We start from the raw sequence: 18,612 nt of genomic DNA, 5'->3' as shown, positions 1-18,612 counted from the left end.
AGAACCACAGGCAATTCTGTCATAGAATTCTGGTCATCTTGGGTAGACTGGCCCTTGGAAATATTGACAACAGCCCTGTGAAGCAGGCAAGTATTGCAAACTATTGTGGGCAGAGAGAAGGGTGGCTTGCCCTTGCCAATGTTTGGCCCTTGCCAAACATCACTATCATAATGTGATGTAAACGTGAAGACTATTTTAGCACATCCAACGTACATCAGTTATGTGCATAATTACATACAGCTCCCCAGACCTTTTGCGTTCATCTCCCCCTTTTGGGGGAATAGTGTTCAGTGTGTACCCAGTGGCAGCTTTGCCCTGGCCCACCCATGCTCCTTGCTCTTGATCATTAGCATTTCTCCGCTCCCATTTTTGGGACTAACATAAGCTCTTTATACACAGACCCAATAAGTAGGCTGTGTGCAGGACCTAGTACACATTCCTTGTCTTAGTGCTCTACAGCAGTGATTTTCAACCGGTGTGCCACAGCACATTGGTGTGTTGCCAAAGGCCTGCTGGTGTGCTGTGGGAGTTCAGAGCACAGTGGTTGAAAATGGCTGAAAAAATGTTCCAGGTTCTGCAGCTCTATTTCTAGGGCCACTGTCAGTAGTAACAAATTGTCTATACCTCTTCCTCCACCAGCACAACCAGCAAAGGAAAAGGGATAATTTGTTTCTACAGACAGTTGCCCTAGAAACAGAGCCACAGAACCCGCAAGAGTCTCCCAGGGGACGCAAGTGACATCCCAAGAGGCTAAGACCATAGAGAAGACCACAGAGGTCAGTGTGCCGTAAGGAGAAAAGCATTGAAAATCACTGTTCTGCAGTAATAGTGATGCTGTTGAGGGCATAATCTGGTCACTTCCAAAAATCAGAGTTCAGACACAAAACTTTCCCAAATTAGTTTTACTTTTTGTTCCCATCAGTGGTAAGTCATTTTGAAATGAAAAAAAAAAAAGCTTCTGAGATGAAATAAAGGTTAGAAAGAAAATCTGCCACATATTTACAGTTCTAAGTCTGGCAAAATAAATAACACGGGGCCAAAGGGCGTTAGAAACGAGGCAGACTCCATGTCCGCAGTGGCCGGAGCGGCAAAAAGAGGCAACTGTGAGAAACTTCACATTGAAAAATAGCTGTCTCTGAAAGAGGGTCATGAAATGGAGTACTCAGTCAATGGCACCTTCAAGGCAGCTATCTCAGAAGTTTCTGGAATATTTGTGGGAGAGTGGAGACACTGGCACTTTGAGCGAGCACAACTGAGGGAAGGGTGGACATCAGAACATGTTTGGCTTCTTCTTTTTTAAATGGAAAAGCAGGAAAGCAGGCTCTTGACATAAGAGAGTCGAACATGTAATCAGTGATGCAGGGCTTTTCTTCCTTCCTTCCTTTCTCTCTTTCTTTCAGTCCTACTCACTGGAGGAGAGGCCTTAGCTCCGTGACAGAGCGCAGGCTTTGCACGCAAAAGCTCCCAGCTTTGGCCTCTAGCAGCCCCTCTGAAATGGTCCTCAAATAGTAGATCTCTAGAAAGTTGCTGCAGGCTGCAGAATGTGGTGTTAGGCTAGATAAAACAACAAAAGATGACCTGTTTGGGAACTAGTACCTTGGTGCCCAGGGTCACAATGAAAGCTTCTGGTAGCAGAAGAATGGAAGGAAGAATGGAAGGGTCAGGACTGGAGATGGCTTTTCTGGATTCTGATGTTTAAAAGTAGCTTCTTAGGGCAGTACGGGCATGGCTGGCCCATCCTTGATGCAAATGAGCCTATTCTCATCAGAAGCCCACGCCTTCCCCCAGCTCTGCCACCGTGGATGGAGCAGACCTCCTTCCCAGCTCCTTCCTCTGTGTGGCTCTTCATTCAAAGCCAGGAATGCAGGGGAACAGCAAGACCGCTCTTCCCTCACTCAGAAGGAGAACGTACAATCCCGCCATGCTTCGCTTCTCCTGCTCGGATTCAAGAGTCCACGTGCAAGGTGGAGTGGGGGAGGGGGGCTGTGGAGTTGGGAGGGGTGCTCTCTGCTTCCTCAGGAAGCCTAAGAGCATCAGCTGGCCCTGACAACCCGTCTAGGGAGCATCTTTTCCTACCAACGATTCCTTCTGAGCCTTTCCCACTAAGGCTGACTGCATTTGAGATCACAACTCTCCATTCTCACTGGCCCATTTTTTAACATGTGTTGTATCCATTAGAAGCAGCAGCGCTGGCACAAGGATTCTTGCTACCACCACCATCACCATCGGGCTTTCTCCTTGTCTCACATGCGCAGCCGTCACAAGTGACTCCCGACGCTTCCAGTCTTGGGAAGCGCAAAAGAGAGACGCCATCTGGACTTGCCTCTTCTTCAGAACATCTTCTTTCCAGTATTTTGCCCTGACGTGAGCCACAAAATAAAAGTCTGTTTTTAAAAAAATTGCCCATGGTCTTTTAATGCAAATCCCACACGGTCCGATCTGCCTTGCAGTCCATCCCGCCCCATTTGTCACTTGGCACTTTGCTCCTAGGCCTCAAACCAGGGACAAGTCGGCCTGGAAGCTGGAGCCTCGCTGGGATTTGGGGCTGCACTTGGTCAGCATGGATATCTGGGTGCTGGTCCCATTGCTGCCCAAAGAAGGGTGGTGATACTTCATGTCAGAGCCCAGGAACCTCTCCGTGTGCCACCTGCACCACTTGCGCTTCAGCTCAGCTTGAACCTAGAACCCAAGAGAAGAGAAATGTCAGCTTCAACTTAGGCAGGAAAAGGAGCATTTATCCTGCCCTTCCTCCCTCATGGAGCTCAGCACAAGGTTTCCTGGTGGTCTCCACATCTGTGCAGGTTGGGCAACATCGCTGTTCCAGTGGTTCCTGTCATGCCACGGGGCCCAGTGTGCTGTGGCGGTCCTCTCTCTGGTGGCTGCTCTTCTGATTTCCCAGAAGTTCCCCTCAAAACAATGTTCCATCTTCAATCTGAGGGGCCTTCTGGGGAAAAGGGATGGCCATCAAACCTCAGCTCTTGAAAGGCTGCCTCTGCTGCTGCCACTGGTAGATTGTGCCTGACACACTCTTGAAAAGCTGCCCAACAGATTTCCCCCAGTTTTCCCACTTCCCAAATGAGGTGACAAAATTTAGCTTAGTTTTGGCCCAACCCTAAACATCACCAAATGGGAACTTTGGTCTGTTAAGACAATGGTTCCCAAACTGTGGGTCGGGACCCACTGCTGGGTCGCAACATGATTTTTGGTGGGTCACCAAAGCGTGATGGAAAGAGTGGATAACCAATTGCCTCAAGCCCTGAGGCTATTCAAAAATCAGATACTGTAACTGCTAATTACCCTGCAAAGAGCTCAGCTCCTGCAGTTTGCAAGTGTGTCTAAATATAGGGAGATAAATGTTTGAGCATCTTTTCTTCTAGTTATTACTTATAAATAAACAAAATATTATTTCTTTCTAGATCTCCCTTTTTTAAAAAGTCTGGTAAAGCTAGGTGGGTCCCAATAAAAAATGAGTCCCTGTGCCAAAAAGTTTGGGAACCACTGTGTTAAGATATCAGCTCAGAAAGCCACTTCTTGAGGTTTTGGCAATATGTGCATTTGATCAAATTTAATTAAGGAATTAACTGGCACATTAGCAAAAAGGCAGATGCTCACAGTGCAAGCTTATGCATGTCTACTCAGAAGTAAGCCCCACCTAGTACAATGGGCCTTCATCTATGGTGTGTGTCCTAAAACAACTCAAATTCCTTTCATTAACAGCCCTAGTTACAAGCCCCCAAGCACTCTGTGCTCTTGATCTTACCTCTCCATTGAGGAAGCAGTACAGGACAGCCACTATGAAGCCCTGGGGGAAAAAGGGGGACAGAGAAAGGCAGAGAAAGGAAGAAACAGAAAAAACAAACTTTGATTGCATGGTTTTAATTTAAAAGGAAGCTCACCTAAATGGGAGACCCTCCCCTACTCTATCCCACACCCCCAAAACTGGAGACTCAGGCCAGGAAAGAGCAGGTATTTCTTCACATAGTGTGCATAGCATCTTCTTCACATAGAAGATAAATTTAATTTATCTTCAAAGGGAGGGGCTGCTTGCATGCCACAGTGAGGCTCCCTGCAAAACTTAGTGCTTTGCACCCCCTCTAGCTATGCCACTGGCATTGATGGCTTTGAATGGGAAAGAGACAAGACAAGGAGGACATAAGAACATAAGAACAGCCCCACTGGATCAGGCCATAGGCCCATCTAGTCCAGCTTCCTGTATCTCACAGCGGCCTACCAAATGCCCAGGGAGCACACCAGATAACAAGAGACCTCATCCTGGTGCCCTCCCTTGCATCTGGCCTTCTGACATAGCCCATTTCTAAAATCAGGAGGTTGCGCATACACATCATGGCTTGTACCCCATAATGGATTTTTCCTCCAGAAACTTGTCCAATCCCCTTTTAAAGGCGTCTAGGCTAGACGCCAGCAATACATCCTGTGGCAAGGAGTTCCACAGACCGACCACATGCTGAGTAAAGAAATATTTTCTTTCCACATGCTGAGTAAAGAAATATTTTCTTTCCTTTTCCATTTCCACTATGTCTTTTTTGAGATGCGGCGACCAGAACTGGACACAATACTCCAGGTGTGGCCTTACCATAGATTTGTACAACGGCATTATAATACTAGCCGTTTTGTTCTCAATACCCTTCCTAATGATCCCAAGCATAGAATTGGCCTTCTTCACTGCCGCCGCACATTGGGTCGACACTTTCATCGACCTGTCCACCACCACCCCAAGGGCTAGCAAGGGCTACACAAAGGCAGCTGCATGTCCCACAGGCAGTGGGTCACCAAATACCAGCTGCAGGGCAAGCACAGCATGGGAGGGCTGCATACAGCCCTTCTGTGGGCTTCCCAGAGGCATCAGGTTGTATGCTGTGGCGAACAAGAGGCTAGAATTTTGATCTGATCCAGCAGGGGCCTTGCATGACTCTGGGTGCCTTTCATCCTGGCACAGGCTTCCATAACAGTGGAAGCAGCATCTGAAAAATTGTATAGCCACAGACACCCTCACCATAATAAATAGAATCTTGCAGATGCCTAAATGGGAAGGGAAGGGAACATTTCCTGTGAAAAAGGATTATTGCTGCCAGATCCAAGGATAAAGACCTGGAATATTGCAAATGCACAAACAGCTTACCTGGAAGGATCCCACCACTAGTTCAAACACAATCCTCATGTCCATTACCTCCTTCCTTAGATCCTCAGGGAAGAAGGAAAATATGATGTAATGAATGCCAAAAAGAGGAATCAGCAGCAGGGTGGATTTCGCAAGTCTCCTGAGAAAAAACCAGAAGCACCATGAAAGGGGGTGTGCAGGGCAGGGCAGGGCAGGGCAGGGCAGGGCAGATGGCTGCAAACAGTAGCACAGAGTTAAACCTGCTGCTTCAGAGCTGAACTATACAATCAGCAGCAGAATTCTATGATGCAGGTCAAACCACAGGTAAAGGAATTGCACATTTGAATGAATAAATATGTCTACCCGCACACAGAAAACTAGCCCATCAGGGATAGGAGATGCCTAGAACCCTTCACGTTCACATTCTCCTTTTTAAGTGCTGAGAAGTTTTTTTTTCCCCTTGGGAGAGTAATGAAATGTGGAATGCCCTACCTGCAATCCGAATGTCACTCTTCCCCCAAAGAAGAGAGACAGACAGAAGAGGGAAAATTCACTGCCACAGACAGTTTCCCTAGAAACAGAGCCGCGGAACCTGGAAGAGTTTCCCAGACACTGGAAGTAACATCACAAGAGGTGAAGACCACAGAAGTCAGTGTGCCACGAGAAGAAAAATTTTCACAATTGCTGATTCATTGGTTGGAATCTCTCCCCCTCCCCAACTGGTTCTTTGTGGGGGGGGGAGGGTTTGCCTACTCTGTGCTGCTAGAGCAGGTTGGGTGTTGGTCTGGGAGGGGCAGAACAGACAAGAAAGGTAGAGGCGGCAGAGCACCCTCTGGCATTCCAGGAGTGAGGGGAGGATGCTCTGATCAATCCCTTGAGGCTGAACAGCATCATGAAAAGGAGAGGGGCCCTTTCATGGGCCAGGTCTAGCGCCCCCACTTCAAAGGCCGCTTGGTTTGGGAGACAGACAATTCTGCAGGGGACCTTCAATCAAGTGCTGTCCATGTATGTGTGAGCAAGTCCCAAGGGCATGAGACCGTGTCCCAGCCTCCTTTCAAGTGGCTTAGGGTGGCATCCCAACCCCACCCTCCCAACAGCCCTGAGAGGTAGGCTAGGCTAGGTTGAGAGGTACGGAATGGTTCAAAGGGCACCTGATGAGCGTCATGATTCAGTAGGGATTTGAAGCTGAGACTCCGCTGTCTTAGTCCGCTACTGGAACCACCACCAGATGCTGCTTTGGCCCTGGGCACCAGGGGTCGGGACCCCCTGTTCTGACTGTTTGTCATGACAAACATGATTCATTGGGCAGCAAATCGAAGCACTTTCCAGCATAGCAGGGAAGGTGATTACTTCAAAACAACCAGCCATTTCAGCGCCTGGTTCTAATCCAGAGCACTGAGGGATGAGCTATTATAGCACACTTGACTGGCTGGCTCCAGGTGAAAATGAAACTGGAAGGAGTGAGCATTTTAATCAAGGAGTCAGCTCATGATTTCCTCCATAAACAATGCTCGGAAGAGAAGGTATGAGAAAAGGGGGGCAGAGGTGGAACGAGGGAAGCAGTGTGATTCACAAAGCTGTGCCATTAGACAGTGGCATAGCTAGAAGGGGTGCAAAGCACTAAGTTTTGCAGGAAGCCTCACCGCAGTGTGCAAGCAGCCTTTGGAACCATTTCCGGTGGTGAGAGCAAAACAGGCAAATGACAGAGAAGACCCAAAGAAGAGGCAAATGCCTCCATTTTGTTCCCCCTGCCTGGAATGGCTCTGACGGGGAGGGGCAGGGGGCCACTGCACACTGGAGTGAGGCTCCCTGCAAAACTTAGTGCTTTGCACCCCTCTAGCTATGCCACTGCCGTTAAAACAAACCCTAATCCCAGCAGGGGCAGGAAGAATGGACAACCAGAGTGCAAACTTCTTTTGTTCACTGAGAATCAGAAGGAAGGTTTTGAACATCAGAGGCCAACATAAATCCCACACCACAGAGTGGATATGCAGTTCTAAAGCCAAAGTGGCCCCCCCCCCCCCGCCATAGCAATCCAGCATTGTTTATGGTATTTGACTAATGACAGAACCAGTCTCATTCATTAGCCCCTGCTGGTAAAAGCCTCACCAGGGCTTTTAACATCAACCTGGAGTTGTGTGAAGCTTTCATATAGTGCTGGGTCAGGAGATGCAAAGGGGAGAGGGCCAAGTGTAAGTCCTTTGGGACAGAGACCTGGCTTCTCTATGCCTATGTTACACTGAAAAGCATTTGTGACAACACTAGAATTTCTTGGCTCAGAATTACAAATCCTGGCAGCTCATAATGCTCAGAGACTAGAATCTTCTCTACATTGAATCAGAGGCAGAGAAGAATTTAAGCATCTCCCTTCACCCAACCCACCTGTATTCACTGAGGGGTACAATGAGGTCTGATTTGGCTCAGAACAGACCAACCTCGTTTGCAAGTTTTCAGGAAAACACTTTGGTTTCCCATGCCATATTTCAAACTTCACGGGGGTGAGATGCCATGTGTGCTGTGAAACTAAACCATGGATTAACGAGAGCTCAGGCCACATGTGCAGGTGCCTCTCAAATGAGCCAGGTGTTTAAGCGCCCCGTGCATTAATCTAGTTCATCTTACCTTGAGTCCTGATGCAACATTCTGTGTTGCTGCCCTTGCTACAATTCATTGGCTGCCAATGATGGAAGATGGGGAAGCACAGGATGTAAGCTCCAGTAAATGTTACAGGGAGTGAAAAAAGAGACGAACACCTGGCTGCCATGTTCAGCAGCACCTGTGCCTTGAGAGAAAGCTCCAGTTTGGCAATACTGGAACCAGGAGTCAGCCAGTGAAACTGACAGTCGGGAAACTGACAGAAGGAGGCATTTCTTCATCCAGCATATAATTAGCCTGTGGAATTCATTGCCACAAGATGAGCTGAGGGCCACCAACTTGGATAGCTTAAAAAGGGGATTCAACAAAATCAAAGCATCTATCATAGGTCTGCAATGTCTCTAAGGCTGCAATCCTATCCACGCTTTCCTGAGAGTAAGCCCTATTAAACAAAATAGGACTTACTTCTGAGTAGACCTGGTTAGGCTTGTGCCCTTAGTCATGCTGCTATGTGCCACCTCCGGGTTCAGCTGAACACCAGCGGCGGGAGAGCAAAGGCGGGAGAGAAGGATGCCTTTGTCTCCTGCTTGCTGGCTTCCCGGAGGTAGCTGATGGGCCTCTGTTGGAAACAGGATGCTGGACTAGGTCGGCCCCCTTTGACCTGATCTAGTAGGGTCTTTTGTGTTCTTATGGCCCTGACAGCTCATTGCTTGAGCAGTTAGAATGTCCACAACATTCCGTGCCACCTCTGGGCTGCACTGTGCTGATGATGTGAAGTTCCTGTTACCTGACCATTTTTAATTGATTTTTCTCACTCTGGCTGGTACCAGGACCAGAAGAATGGCAGTGAGAGAGAGAGAGAGAAACTTCCTGGGAGAAGCATTTTCATGCAAGAATTAGTGGGAGGGCTAAGTAAGCTGTTTGCAACTGGTGCGCCGTGGCTATTGGTGGGTTTCAAAAGGTCCTCAGGTGTGCTGTGGAAGTTCAGGGCACAGCGGTTCAAAACTGCTGAAACTTTTCCAAATTGTCTGTCTCTGCAGAGCCAGCGGAGGAAGAGGGACAGACAATTCGTTATTACAGGCAGGTGCCCTAAAAACAGAGCCACAGAACATGGAAGAGTCTCCTGGAAGCTGGAAGTGACATCACAAGAGGCAAAGACCATAGAGAAGACCACAGAGGTCAGAGTGTCATGAGAAAAAGAAAGCAATGAAAACCATTGGGTTAATATGAATATTAATATCATTTAATATTCCCTTGTAGGAACTGCTCCCGTTATCCAGACAAACACTGGAAAGAGATGTTGGCTGAGACTATGTCCTCCGTTGCCCCAGCTGCCTGCCACTTTTGCTGAATCCCTCATTGTTCTGTGGGTTAACCAAGGACTCTGCACCACCTTCCACCAGCACTGCTTCACTTCTCAGTTTTAAAGCAGAAGCAGTCCATGGTCCTTAGCTAATGAATATCTAATGCTAGCTGATGGGGAGACTCACAGATGCCCTGATGAAGTCAGACGGGTCCATTTACACTCTTAGGAAGCAACTTGTGGCTCCATTGTGATGCTGCCCTGATTGGGGACATCGTTCCATATGCTGATTTAATCAAAACGCCCCAGAAACAACATCCTGAATCAATAACAATGGGCTGCAGCAAGGGCTCAGCCCTCAGGGAAAGTATGGGGGGGGGTGGGTTTAATGCATTCACAACAGCTTCTTGTAGGATGTGATTTTTTTTTTTAAACTTTATTCAGGTTAGATTAATTTATTTATAAAGCTTCTGCTTGGCCTTTCAACAAAATTGCTCTCAGGGTGGCTGTCCTCCAAAAGTAAAACTACCAATCTGAAATATGTCCAATTAAACGACACAAATATCACAGAAGAAAAAGAAATCGTCAACCAATTCTTAATGCCTGGTAGAGTAAAAACTCTTCATGGCCTTGGAAAAGAGACCAGGGAAGAATATTCTCTAGCTCTGGCGCTGCCTCAGGAAAGGCCCTTGGATCCGTTGGATGAGCAATGGTAAAACTTCCCATCAGTCTGAGGGGAGAACAACTGGAGTGGAAATTTCTAGTCTAGACTCAGTGCAGAAATAGAAAACTGCAGCTGCCCCAAATCTGGGCCCATTCCCTCTCTTTTCTAACTGCTAGCTACTCTTTTCCACAACCAGAGTGTTCTGGGGTTGAGCTGAATGCCTCCAATTAAAGGGTTAAGAACTGAAATGCTTCATTGCCGAATGGAGTATTGAGTCACTTAGGTGATCAGCAGGGGAAAATTAAGCTCTTTGATCAGACAATTTATTGAAAGTCTCCAGGGCTTGAACCTGCTAATTTCAAACACATCTCACCCATGGGTGTTCATCCAAAGCCAGTACTGTGGCAGTGTGGCAGGACAAGTGGCGCTAGGTAGCCCCTTTGGGATCCCCCCAGTTCATCTTAAATGGTTGGAAGGACTTGGGGCACAGAACAATTACAGATTCTTCAAATTAAGCACTTTGGCCAGTCTTTGCACATGCCAGATCTTGTCTGATCTCGGAAGCTAAGCAGGGTCAGGCCTGGTTAGTACTTGGATGGGAGACCACCTGAGATTACTGGGTGCTGTAGGCTTATACCATAGTCTTTCGAGACTGAAGGTTGCCAACCATCTCACTCAAGAAGATCAACCCAACTGGTAGCGTCTTCCACCACTATTTGGTTCTCCAGAGGCCTTGATCCTGCAAGGAAGTGCCAGGCATGTCCAAACCACAATTTCTTTGTTTGTATGTACCCTCTAATATCCTGGAGAACAGAAACACATTAACCTGTGGCCAAAGCAAACAACTAAGCCCAGTCACACATGAAGAACTTCTACCATGCGCTGTGTGGCATGTGCAGAATCCCAGACTTACGAATACTGGCTTGCTTCATTTCTCCCTACGTCTGGAGTGTGAAGTTTCTGCACCAGAATCCGGATGACACAAATGAAGAAAAAGACATTTACCTGTGGGGAGAGAATTCAGAAACATGGGCAAAACATCTCCAATGTTCTTCCTGCCAAACTCAACCCATAAACAAGACCCTTGGATGAACTCTCTGACCCTGGGCTAGCCCAGTGACCTGCCTCACTCTGCCAAGTGATGAGGAAGATTTTACCTCTCAGAAGTGGGTGTGCGAGAAAACAAGAGGTAGTTGGCGTGGTAAAACGGTCAACTGCATGTGCTTGTAATGTGGCACTGCTTTAGGAAGCTTCCACGCCACTACGACAGTACTCTGGGTCACCTTATTTAAAAGACAAAGAAGACAGACACTTCTAGCTGTGAGTGACAAGGAAAAGCAAGACAGGACAGCAGCCATCTTGGGCCTGACATCAGCCTACTTGGGGCTTTGTGTTATAACATCCCAAGTATGATGATGTCAAACCCACAGAGCACAGCTATGCACAGTGTCGATGCCAGGACAGGAAAAGAGCCTTTTCAGTTAGCCAGAAGGAGGGATGGTGGTCAGGGAAGACAGTGGAGTGACCACAGAACATCACCACAGCCTAAGGGTAGCAGCCCCAGAACATGATCAAGAGAGTACTTGTGAATGGCCTTGTAGTCCGCACTCTTGGACCTCCCCTTTGTACACAAGAATGGACGTACTATAGAATGATCTCAGCTACACTGTTGAGCTAGATCTTAAGGGAAAATTTGTTTGAAACCCTTCAAATATTTTTATCAGTTATGGCAACTATTTTTCTAGTCAGCTCTTGCAGAAATTTTGGGGATTCTACTCTCTTGTAGGATTTCACTAGGATGTCACCCAAAGCTTGCCTTAAGTGAGTCTTAATTCAGTAAGAAAGCAATGAACCTTCAACCACAAGACTGACCCTGCATTGGCAGAGAAAAAGAAATCCAACAGCTAAAGGCAGTAATGGCCAACCTCTTTGTCTTTGGCTGAAGAGAAAGAACTGTACATATTCTAAATATTATACTTAGGGCCCAATCCTAACCAACTTTCCAGCACTGGCATAGCTGTGCCAGTGGGGTGTGTATTGCATCCTGCAGTTGTGGGGAAGTCACGGAGGTCTCCTCAAGGTAAGGCAATGTTTGTTCCCTTACCTTGGAGTTGCATTACCCTTACCTTGGTGCTGGAAAGTTGGTTAGGATTGCGCCCTTACGGCCCAATCCTATCCAATTTTACAGCACCGGTGCAGCTGCAATGCAGTCCCAAGGTAAGGGAACACATATTCCAATACTTTGAGAAGGCCCCAGTGACTGCCCCTCCACCACAGGATGCAATGCACACCCCACTGGCACAACTGCACCAGCACTGGAAAATTGGATAGGATTGGGCCCTTAGTCATTCAGAAGTTATTTAATCAATTCAGCGACCTGATTCACCAAATAACACTGCAACCCCAAGCAAAATAATGGTAAAACCGGGAAGAGGTCTGGTGGCTTGATTAACTTGAAGAATTCTTTGGCAGATGAATTCTGTTCATGCCGGAGAGTTCACTGCTTGATTACTCTGCACTCAGTGCATCAAAAAGTATGAAGTGACTGCACTGAAATGCATGAGAACTCCTGACTCAGTCCTAGATGGGACACACACAGCATGCATACTGTCAGATGTCAGGCAAAGAAGGCAGACACTTTACCAGTATAGATGTCAGTATGGGTGCCCGGATGATCCACCAGTAGGGAGATTCGATTAGGTCCCAGCAACTAGAAAATAAATATATAATCCAAATAAGAAGAGCTGCTGCTTACAGACAGAGAAGGATGATGTTGAGCACCCTAAATTCCAACTTTTCAGGTAAATCTATACATGACACATAAATAGTCTCATTTACAGGAGAGGTTGTCAAACTCTCCCTCTGCCAGAAACACTTTTCACATTGGCTTCTCTTGTCAATGTTCCCCCTGTATGTTGCAGAGGGTTTTGAGGTACCCAGCTTATGTTGGGGGCCATGGCTCAGTGGCAGAGCATGTGTTTTGCACGCAAAAGGTCCCCAGTTCAATCCCCGGCATCTCTAGTTAAAGCAAACTCAGGCAGCAGAGCTAACAAAGACTCTCACCCGAGACCTTAAAAGGGAGTTGACAGCATTGGGTTAGGTGGATCAGTGGACTGACTCATACAGGGCACCAGCTAGGTCTGCAAGCTCCTTCCTGGACTGATCATGTTCCCTAGATTAACAGAATGCCAGATGCAAGGGAGGGCACCAGGATGCAGGTCTCTTGTTGTTGTGTGTGCTCCCTGGGGCATTTGGTGGGCCACTGTGAAATACAGGGAGCTGTATGGGCCCATGGCCTGATCCAGCGGGGCTGTTCTTGTGTTCTTATATTCAAACACCACCTAGTCACTGTACAGAGCAGAGGAAGTTCAGCAGTGGTGGACAGGCTATATCTTTTAGGGGTGCTTGCCCCCCATTGAGCTTCTCATTGAGCAACCCTGCTAAAGTCACTGGATAATCTCCGGCCCCACAGGACAGAATGAATATCAGACTTAAAATGGGGTGGGAAATATTTGAACCTTTCTCATGTTTTAGTCCTGAGGACAAGCAATGACCCACATTTTGGAACACTTTCTTTGAAGTATTTTCAACCAGTTTTGCGTGGCAAGATTGCTTCAAATTTCAGCGCATGTGAATCCGGGAGAGGAGTTTGGATTTTCCAAAAGTGGAGAGTAGACTGGTCAAATGTGAAAAGTTGTTCTTTTTCAAAGTGGGGAGGTCCTTCACTTTGCATTGAGAGTGGGAAATGTCAATCCCACTGGTTTAGAATTTGGAAGATTTTCAGTATGCCCCCAGATTGGGTGTATTTTGTCAAACAAAATCCTAGTGTTTAGATCCTATCGGCCCCTGGGAGGTTGAAGCCCTCTGGCAAGGAGAAGACTAGCCTGACCCTCACCATCAGACAGAAGAGAACAGAGGCAAGGAGCTCACCTCCACCTCCCTGCCTGAATGAACAGAATTCTTTTCAGGTGCCTGGAGAAGTCAGGCATCAGAGGACCACGTTGTCCCTGAGTTGTTTTCTGTTATGATCATAAGCCCTCATGGGATTGTTTTGATCCCATGGTGGATCAAAATCTACATCTACAGAATCTGCAAGGTAGAGTATTAATCTACATTACAAGCTGCCTTTTGCACCTGCTTTATGAGAAGGGAAAGACAGGATATAAACATTTTAAATAAATACATACATACAATACATACTAAAAAAGAATTTTAGGCCTAAATACTGGCCTATGGTAACTCTTCTGAAAATCAGTATCACACACATGGCCGTCCTGGGACAGGTACTTAGTTGGTGTCACCTGATCTCCACTAGGCCAAAGAGCTGCAATATCACCTTCTGGCCAGCAGTGCAACAGAGACCAGGAAAGTAGGAAGTCATTGCAGTGGCCCAGTCCTCCCGCTCCTCCAAAGGAAGTCAAACCCTGCAAGCACCTTCTCATCGCTTGGAGAAGTGGGGAGTGTGTGCCAGAGCTCTTTGACTATGTGCTGATGCTCAGCATTACCACCTTAGTTAGTTGGCAACCTTCAGTCTCGAAAGACTCTGGTATCGCGCTCTGAAAGGTGGTTCTGGCACAGCGTCTAGTGTGGCTGAAAAGGCCGATTCGGGAGTGACAATCCCTTCCACACCGGAAGCAAGTGCAGCCTGTCCCCGGTCTGTCTCCCTGGCTATGGGCCTTCCTTCTTTGCCTCTTAGCCTCAGACTGTTGGCCAAGTGTCTCTTCATACTGGGAAAGGCCATGCTGAACAGCCTGCCTCCACGCGGGCCGCTCAGAGGCCAGGGTTTCCCACCTGTTGAGGTCCACTCCTAAGGCCTTCAGATTCCTCTTACCACCTTAAGATGTCTCATAAGCCATATAGTGGCGTAGCTAGAGGGGGTGCAAAGCAGTAAGTTTTGCAGGGAGCCTCACCACGGCATGCATACGCCTCTGTTTTGCTCTCCCTGCCCAGAATGGCTCTGATGGGGAGGGGCCACCTGCACACTGCAGTGTAGCTACCTGCAAAACTTAGTACTTTGAACTCCCTATAGCTACACCACTGCAAAACTCTCTCCTGATAAATCTGATGTGAACAAAAGGCAGTTTTCACACTTACCCAATATCCTCATATTTTATCCTAGTAACAGTCCAAGCAGAGATAAACAGTGAGGGTACACCTGCCAACAGATGAGCAAGATCAGTATACAAAAGTGATGGAGAAGTCTAGAATAAAAGCCAGAGTTGTCAAGGAGATGCATACCCCAGCCGATCAGGATGTACCACCGGAAGTACTTCTTCTCTGAAAAGAAGGCGACCACGAGAAGCGTGCGCAGGTACAAGCCTTCGATGAGAAGCCAGAAGAAGTTGGCCATGATGCAATATTGGAAGAAAACCATGGCTGCCTTGCAGCCCACCTGAAAGGAAAGGAGGGGACAAAATTTAGCTGGAACTGTTTTTTCACCGCAGGCGATTTCTGCAACAATAACTTTGGCTAACCCATTTCAGCCCACACAGGAGCGCTTCCCCGGTTAACTTTGCAGTATGGCTGCTTTTTCCTTAACAAAAGTAGCATCAGAAGCTCCAAGCCACCTGGGAGGAACCTATGCAGAACCTCAGCACTCCTAGAAATGAGGGCAACAGGGGTGAAAGTTCTCACCGAGGCAGTAACTTGGACTGTAACATTTTAGACTGCAGGAGTGGGTTGATGTGGTTGAATGTCCTTCCATGCAAACAGATCCCCTGCACATAGGAAGCTGACATGTCCAGGAGAAGTTTTCTAATTAATGGTACAGCAGCAATGATGATGACGACGATGACAATAACAAACTAGGAAAAAAACGTGCACAGAGAATGCCCAGGATCTTGTGTAGATCCCAAACTGCAGACTATAACCAGCCCAGCATAGGCTGTGTTGTAGTATAATAATAATAATAATAATAATAATACCAAAAAAGTGGAAAGACACATGTGCACCTTAGGTGTAAATGAAATTACCCACCTGTGAGCTGTAAAAAGTAGCTCTACTTGGAACTGCACAAGTTTTATGTGAAATATGGTACCTCTACGTCTCCTAAGTCCTTGAGAAGGACTTGATATTTTGCAAAGGCCAGCCACCATCAGGTGGGCTGTGACTTAGAAAAATAATAACAATGATGTCTAAAAATGGTTGCACAAAAGAAACATGCACCTGGGTATGGAGGAAAGTAATTGTAAGCACTGGGTCAAGAGACCAGGAAATGCAGGAGGCAGCAATAGGTCGGCAGAGCCCAAATGTAAACACGATAAGAACGGAGCAAGCAATGAATTGGCAACAGCCCTCATTGCTGATAACAGTATCTTTCTAGCTCCACTACACTGATTTAAGACCTGGAGCAGGAAAGAAAAAGTAGAGAAAGTAGTTAAGGCTCCTGTTTCAATTTGGATCAGCTCAGAAATTAATTTCCCCATTTTATTAAGCTGAATCAGTGGTGTAGCTAGAGGGGGTGCAAAGCCCTAAGTTCTGCAGAGGCTTCACTGTGGTGTGCAACCAGCCCCTCTCTCCCCTTTGGAGGGGGAAGGGGGGCCACTTGCACACTGCGGTGAGGCTTCCTGCAAAGCTTAGTGCTTTGCACCCCCACTAGCTATGTCACTGAGTTGAACAGCTCCGTTTATTCATAGCCAATCCAAACTGAGCCTGTGGGAGCTCCCATCATTTCTGTAGTCTAGTCATTGCCTCTCATGGTGCAGATGTTTAGGCAATATAAATCCCTGCAAAATTAGTTGACCTGGGACCAGGGGTTGAGTAGAGACATTGGAAGTAGCAATCTTTCTCCAGCCCTCAAGAAAATAAATGTGCCGTCCCTCCATTTATCTACAGTGTACAAAGCTATTGTACTTGCAACAAGTCCAAAATCTTTACTGGCAATGCTGAGAGAGAGGAGGTTGGGAGCAAGCCAAGAATCCAGTAGCCCAGCCAGAGGCAGGTGAACTGTGTGTTGCAATCCTGCCCTGAATAATAATAATAATATTAATAATAATAATAATAACAGGTATTTATATACCGCCTTTCTTGGTCTTTATTCAAGACTTTATTCAAGGCGGTTTACATAGGCAGGCTTTATTAAATCCCTATTAAATAGGGATTTTTACAATTTGAAAGAAGGTTCTTTCTTTCAAGAACGACTACATTCAAGGTGTTTCATTCCGATCTGGCTTCACATTCTGGCCTCCATCCTCCCACGTTCAGAGCAGATGGAATAGCTCGGCTTCAGCTTGCCAGCTGCTTCAAGGTCGCACGGTGCTGGTGGCCTCGAACTGGTGACCTTGTGGATGTTATCTTCAGGCAGACAGAGGCTCTACCCTCTAGACCAGACCTCCTGCCCCTTGGAGAGGGGGGCCACTTACTGCAGTGTGTTGTGGTGCCCGCCATACTTACCAGCGCACCACCACCCCCTCTGGCTATGCTACGGTATGGGTCTGGTGTTGTTACTCAGGTGTATGCCACATGTGTTGGTGCATGAGGAAACCTGAATATGCTTTTACCTGAGCAAGAGAAAATGGATTTCTTTTCTCTTCACAGAAGAAACTAATTTTTCCTTGCTCAGGTCAAGGCATAAGCAGATCTCACTCCCACTGCCTTTCCTACACATGGAAACACAGATTTGAGACACAGATGGCACAAGATACATTTTGCTAGGAGGCACACACAGGGCTCCTGGCAATGAGGCTAAGAAGGCAAGGAAGTTGGGAACTCAGCCAGCAGTTTTCTGTGAGAGCTGTGGATCTCTTCCTCCAGATCTTGGGTTTTGTCTACCATGATCCTGAGCAATCACAGCGCATCTGTCCATTTGGCACCACAGCAAACACCTTTTGACAAGTGGCAGGAGGCAAAACAGGGTGTCAATGTCAGCTGGGGATTTGGGAAACATCCTGTTTGGCTGTAGTAGTGGTGAGATGCTGATGCCTCCTGTCCCATGCTGATCTCTTCTGAAAGGAAGAGAGGCAGGAACAAGAGAGGACTTAACCTTCCATGCTGCTGGATCAAGCCATGAGATATCATCAGTCACAGCAAAGTGTTCCGATACAGAATGGCTTCACCTGCCCGAAGCATTTCTCACTGTTTCCCTTCCCTGTCGCTGTCTCTCCTTCACTGTTAAACTTCAGATCAGCGATTTTCAACTGGTGTACCGGGGCACATTGGTACGCCGTGAAAGGGCCGCAGGTGCGCCACGGGAGTTTGGTGCATAGTGGTTGAAATAGCTGAAAAGCTCTTCAGGGTTCTGCAGCTCTGATTTTAGGGCAACTGTCTGTAGTAATGAATTGTCTATTCTTCCTACACTGGCAGAGCCCTAAAAACAGAGTTGCAGAACCTGGAAGTCTCCTGGAAGCTGGCAGTGAAATCACAAGAGGCGAGGACAGTAGAGAAGATCAGAGAGATCAGAGTGCTATGCGAAGAAAAGAAAAACATTGAAAATTGTTGTTTTAGATTGTGAACTCCTGGGAAGCAGGCTTCTTCTTTTCTGCCCATGTTACTGCATGAAGAGCCATGTGAATCCAAGATGCTATATGAGGTAACTACCTAATCAGGGATGGTGCAACCTGGATGCCTCCCACCACCACTGTGGTGCTGGGAAAGAAGCCCCTTACCATGCTCCATGCACAGTTTTCACAAACTTGTGGGGGACTTCCAGTTTTATTTAAAGGGACCGCACAAACAAAGAAGCCCCTTCATTTGCATGCTCCCTTGAAATAAAACCAGAAGTCCTGCACGTCTTGGTCTGGGAAAACAGCATGATGGAGTGCTGGAAGGAAGTGGATCAATGCAGCTCACATCTGCTGCAACCCTGAGGGCGGCAGCAGCAAACTCAGGATGAAGGGCACCCTGAATCTTCTGACCCCTTACCCTCCTGCCTTTAGCCACTGATGCAAGCTGCGTCAGGTCACCTCACGGCTGGGCCGGCCATGAACTTAACAA

The 18,612-nt window shown here is 47.3% G+C and overlaps 1 protein-coding gene across 1 annotated transcript in view; it reads right to left on the bottom strand.

Annotated features, from left to right (window-relative positions):
* Positions 1-2,493: 2,493 nt before the first annotated feature.
* Positions 2,494-18,612, bottom strand: part of LOC136651217 (vasoactive intestinal polypeptide receptor-like) — a 151,287-nt gene continuing 135,168 nt past the window's right edge. Inside the window, exons 8-14 of the mRNA XM_066627409.1 lie at positions 14,920-15,073; positions 14,776-14,836; positions 12,325-12,391; positions 10,595-10,686; positions 5,141-5,279; positions 3,761-3,802; positions 2,494-2,679 (exon numbers count right to left, since the gene is read on the bottom strand). Coding sequence (XP_066483506.1) covers positions 2,494-2,679; positions 3,761-3,802; positions 5,141-5,279; positions 10,595-10,686; positions 12,325-12,391; positions 14,776-14,836; positions 14,920-15,073 — 741 coding nt within the window. The remainder of the gene's footprint in view (positions 2,680-3,760; positions 3,803-5,140; positions 5,280-10,594; positions 10,687-12,324; positions 12,392-14,775; positions 14,837-14,919; positions 15,074-18,612) is intronic.

The sequence above is a fragment of the Tiliqua scincoides genome, chromosome 5 (assembly GCF_035046505.1).
Source record: "Tiliqua scincoides isolate rTilSci1 chromosome 5, rTilSci1.hap2, whole genome shotgun sequence".
Lineage (NCBI taxonomy): Eukaryota > Metazoa > Chordata > Lepidosauria > Squamata > Scincidae > Tiliqua > Tiliqua scincoides.
The sequence above is the reverse complement of the archived record's forward strand: the minus strand, read 5'-3'. Positions and strand labels throughout refer to the sequence as shown.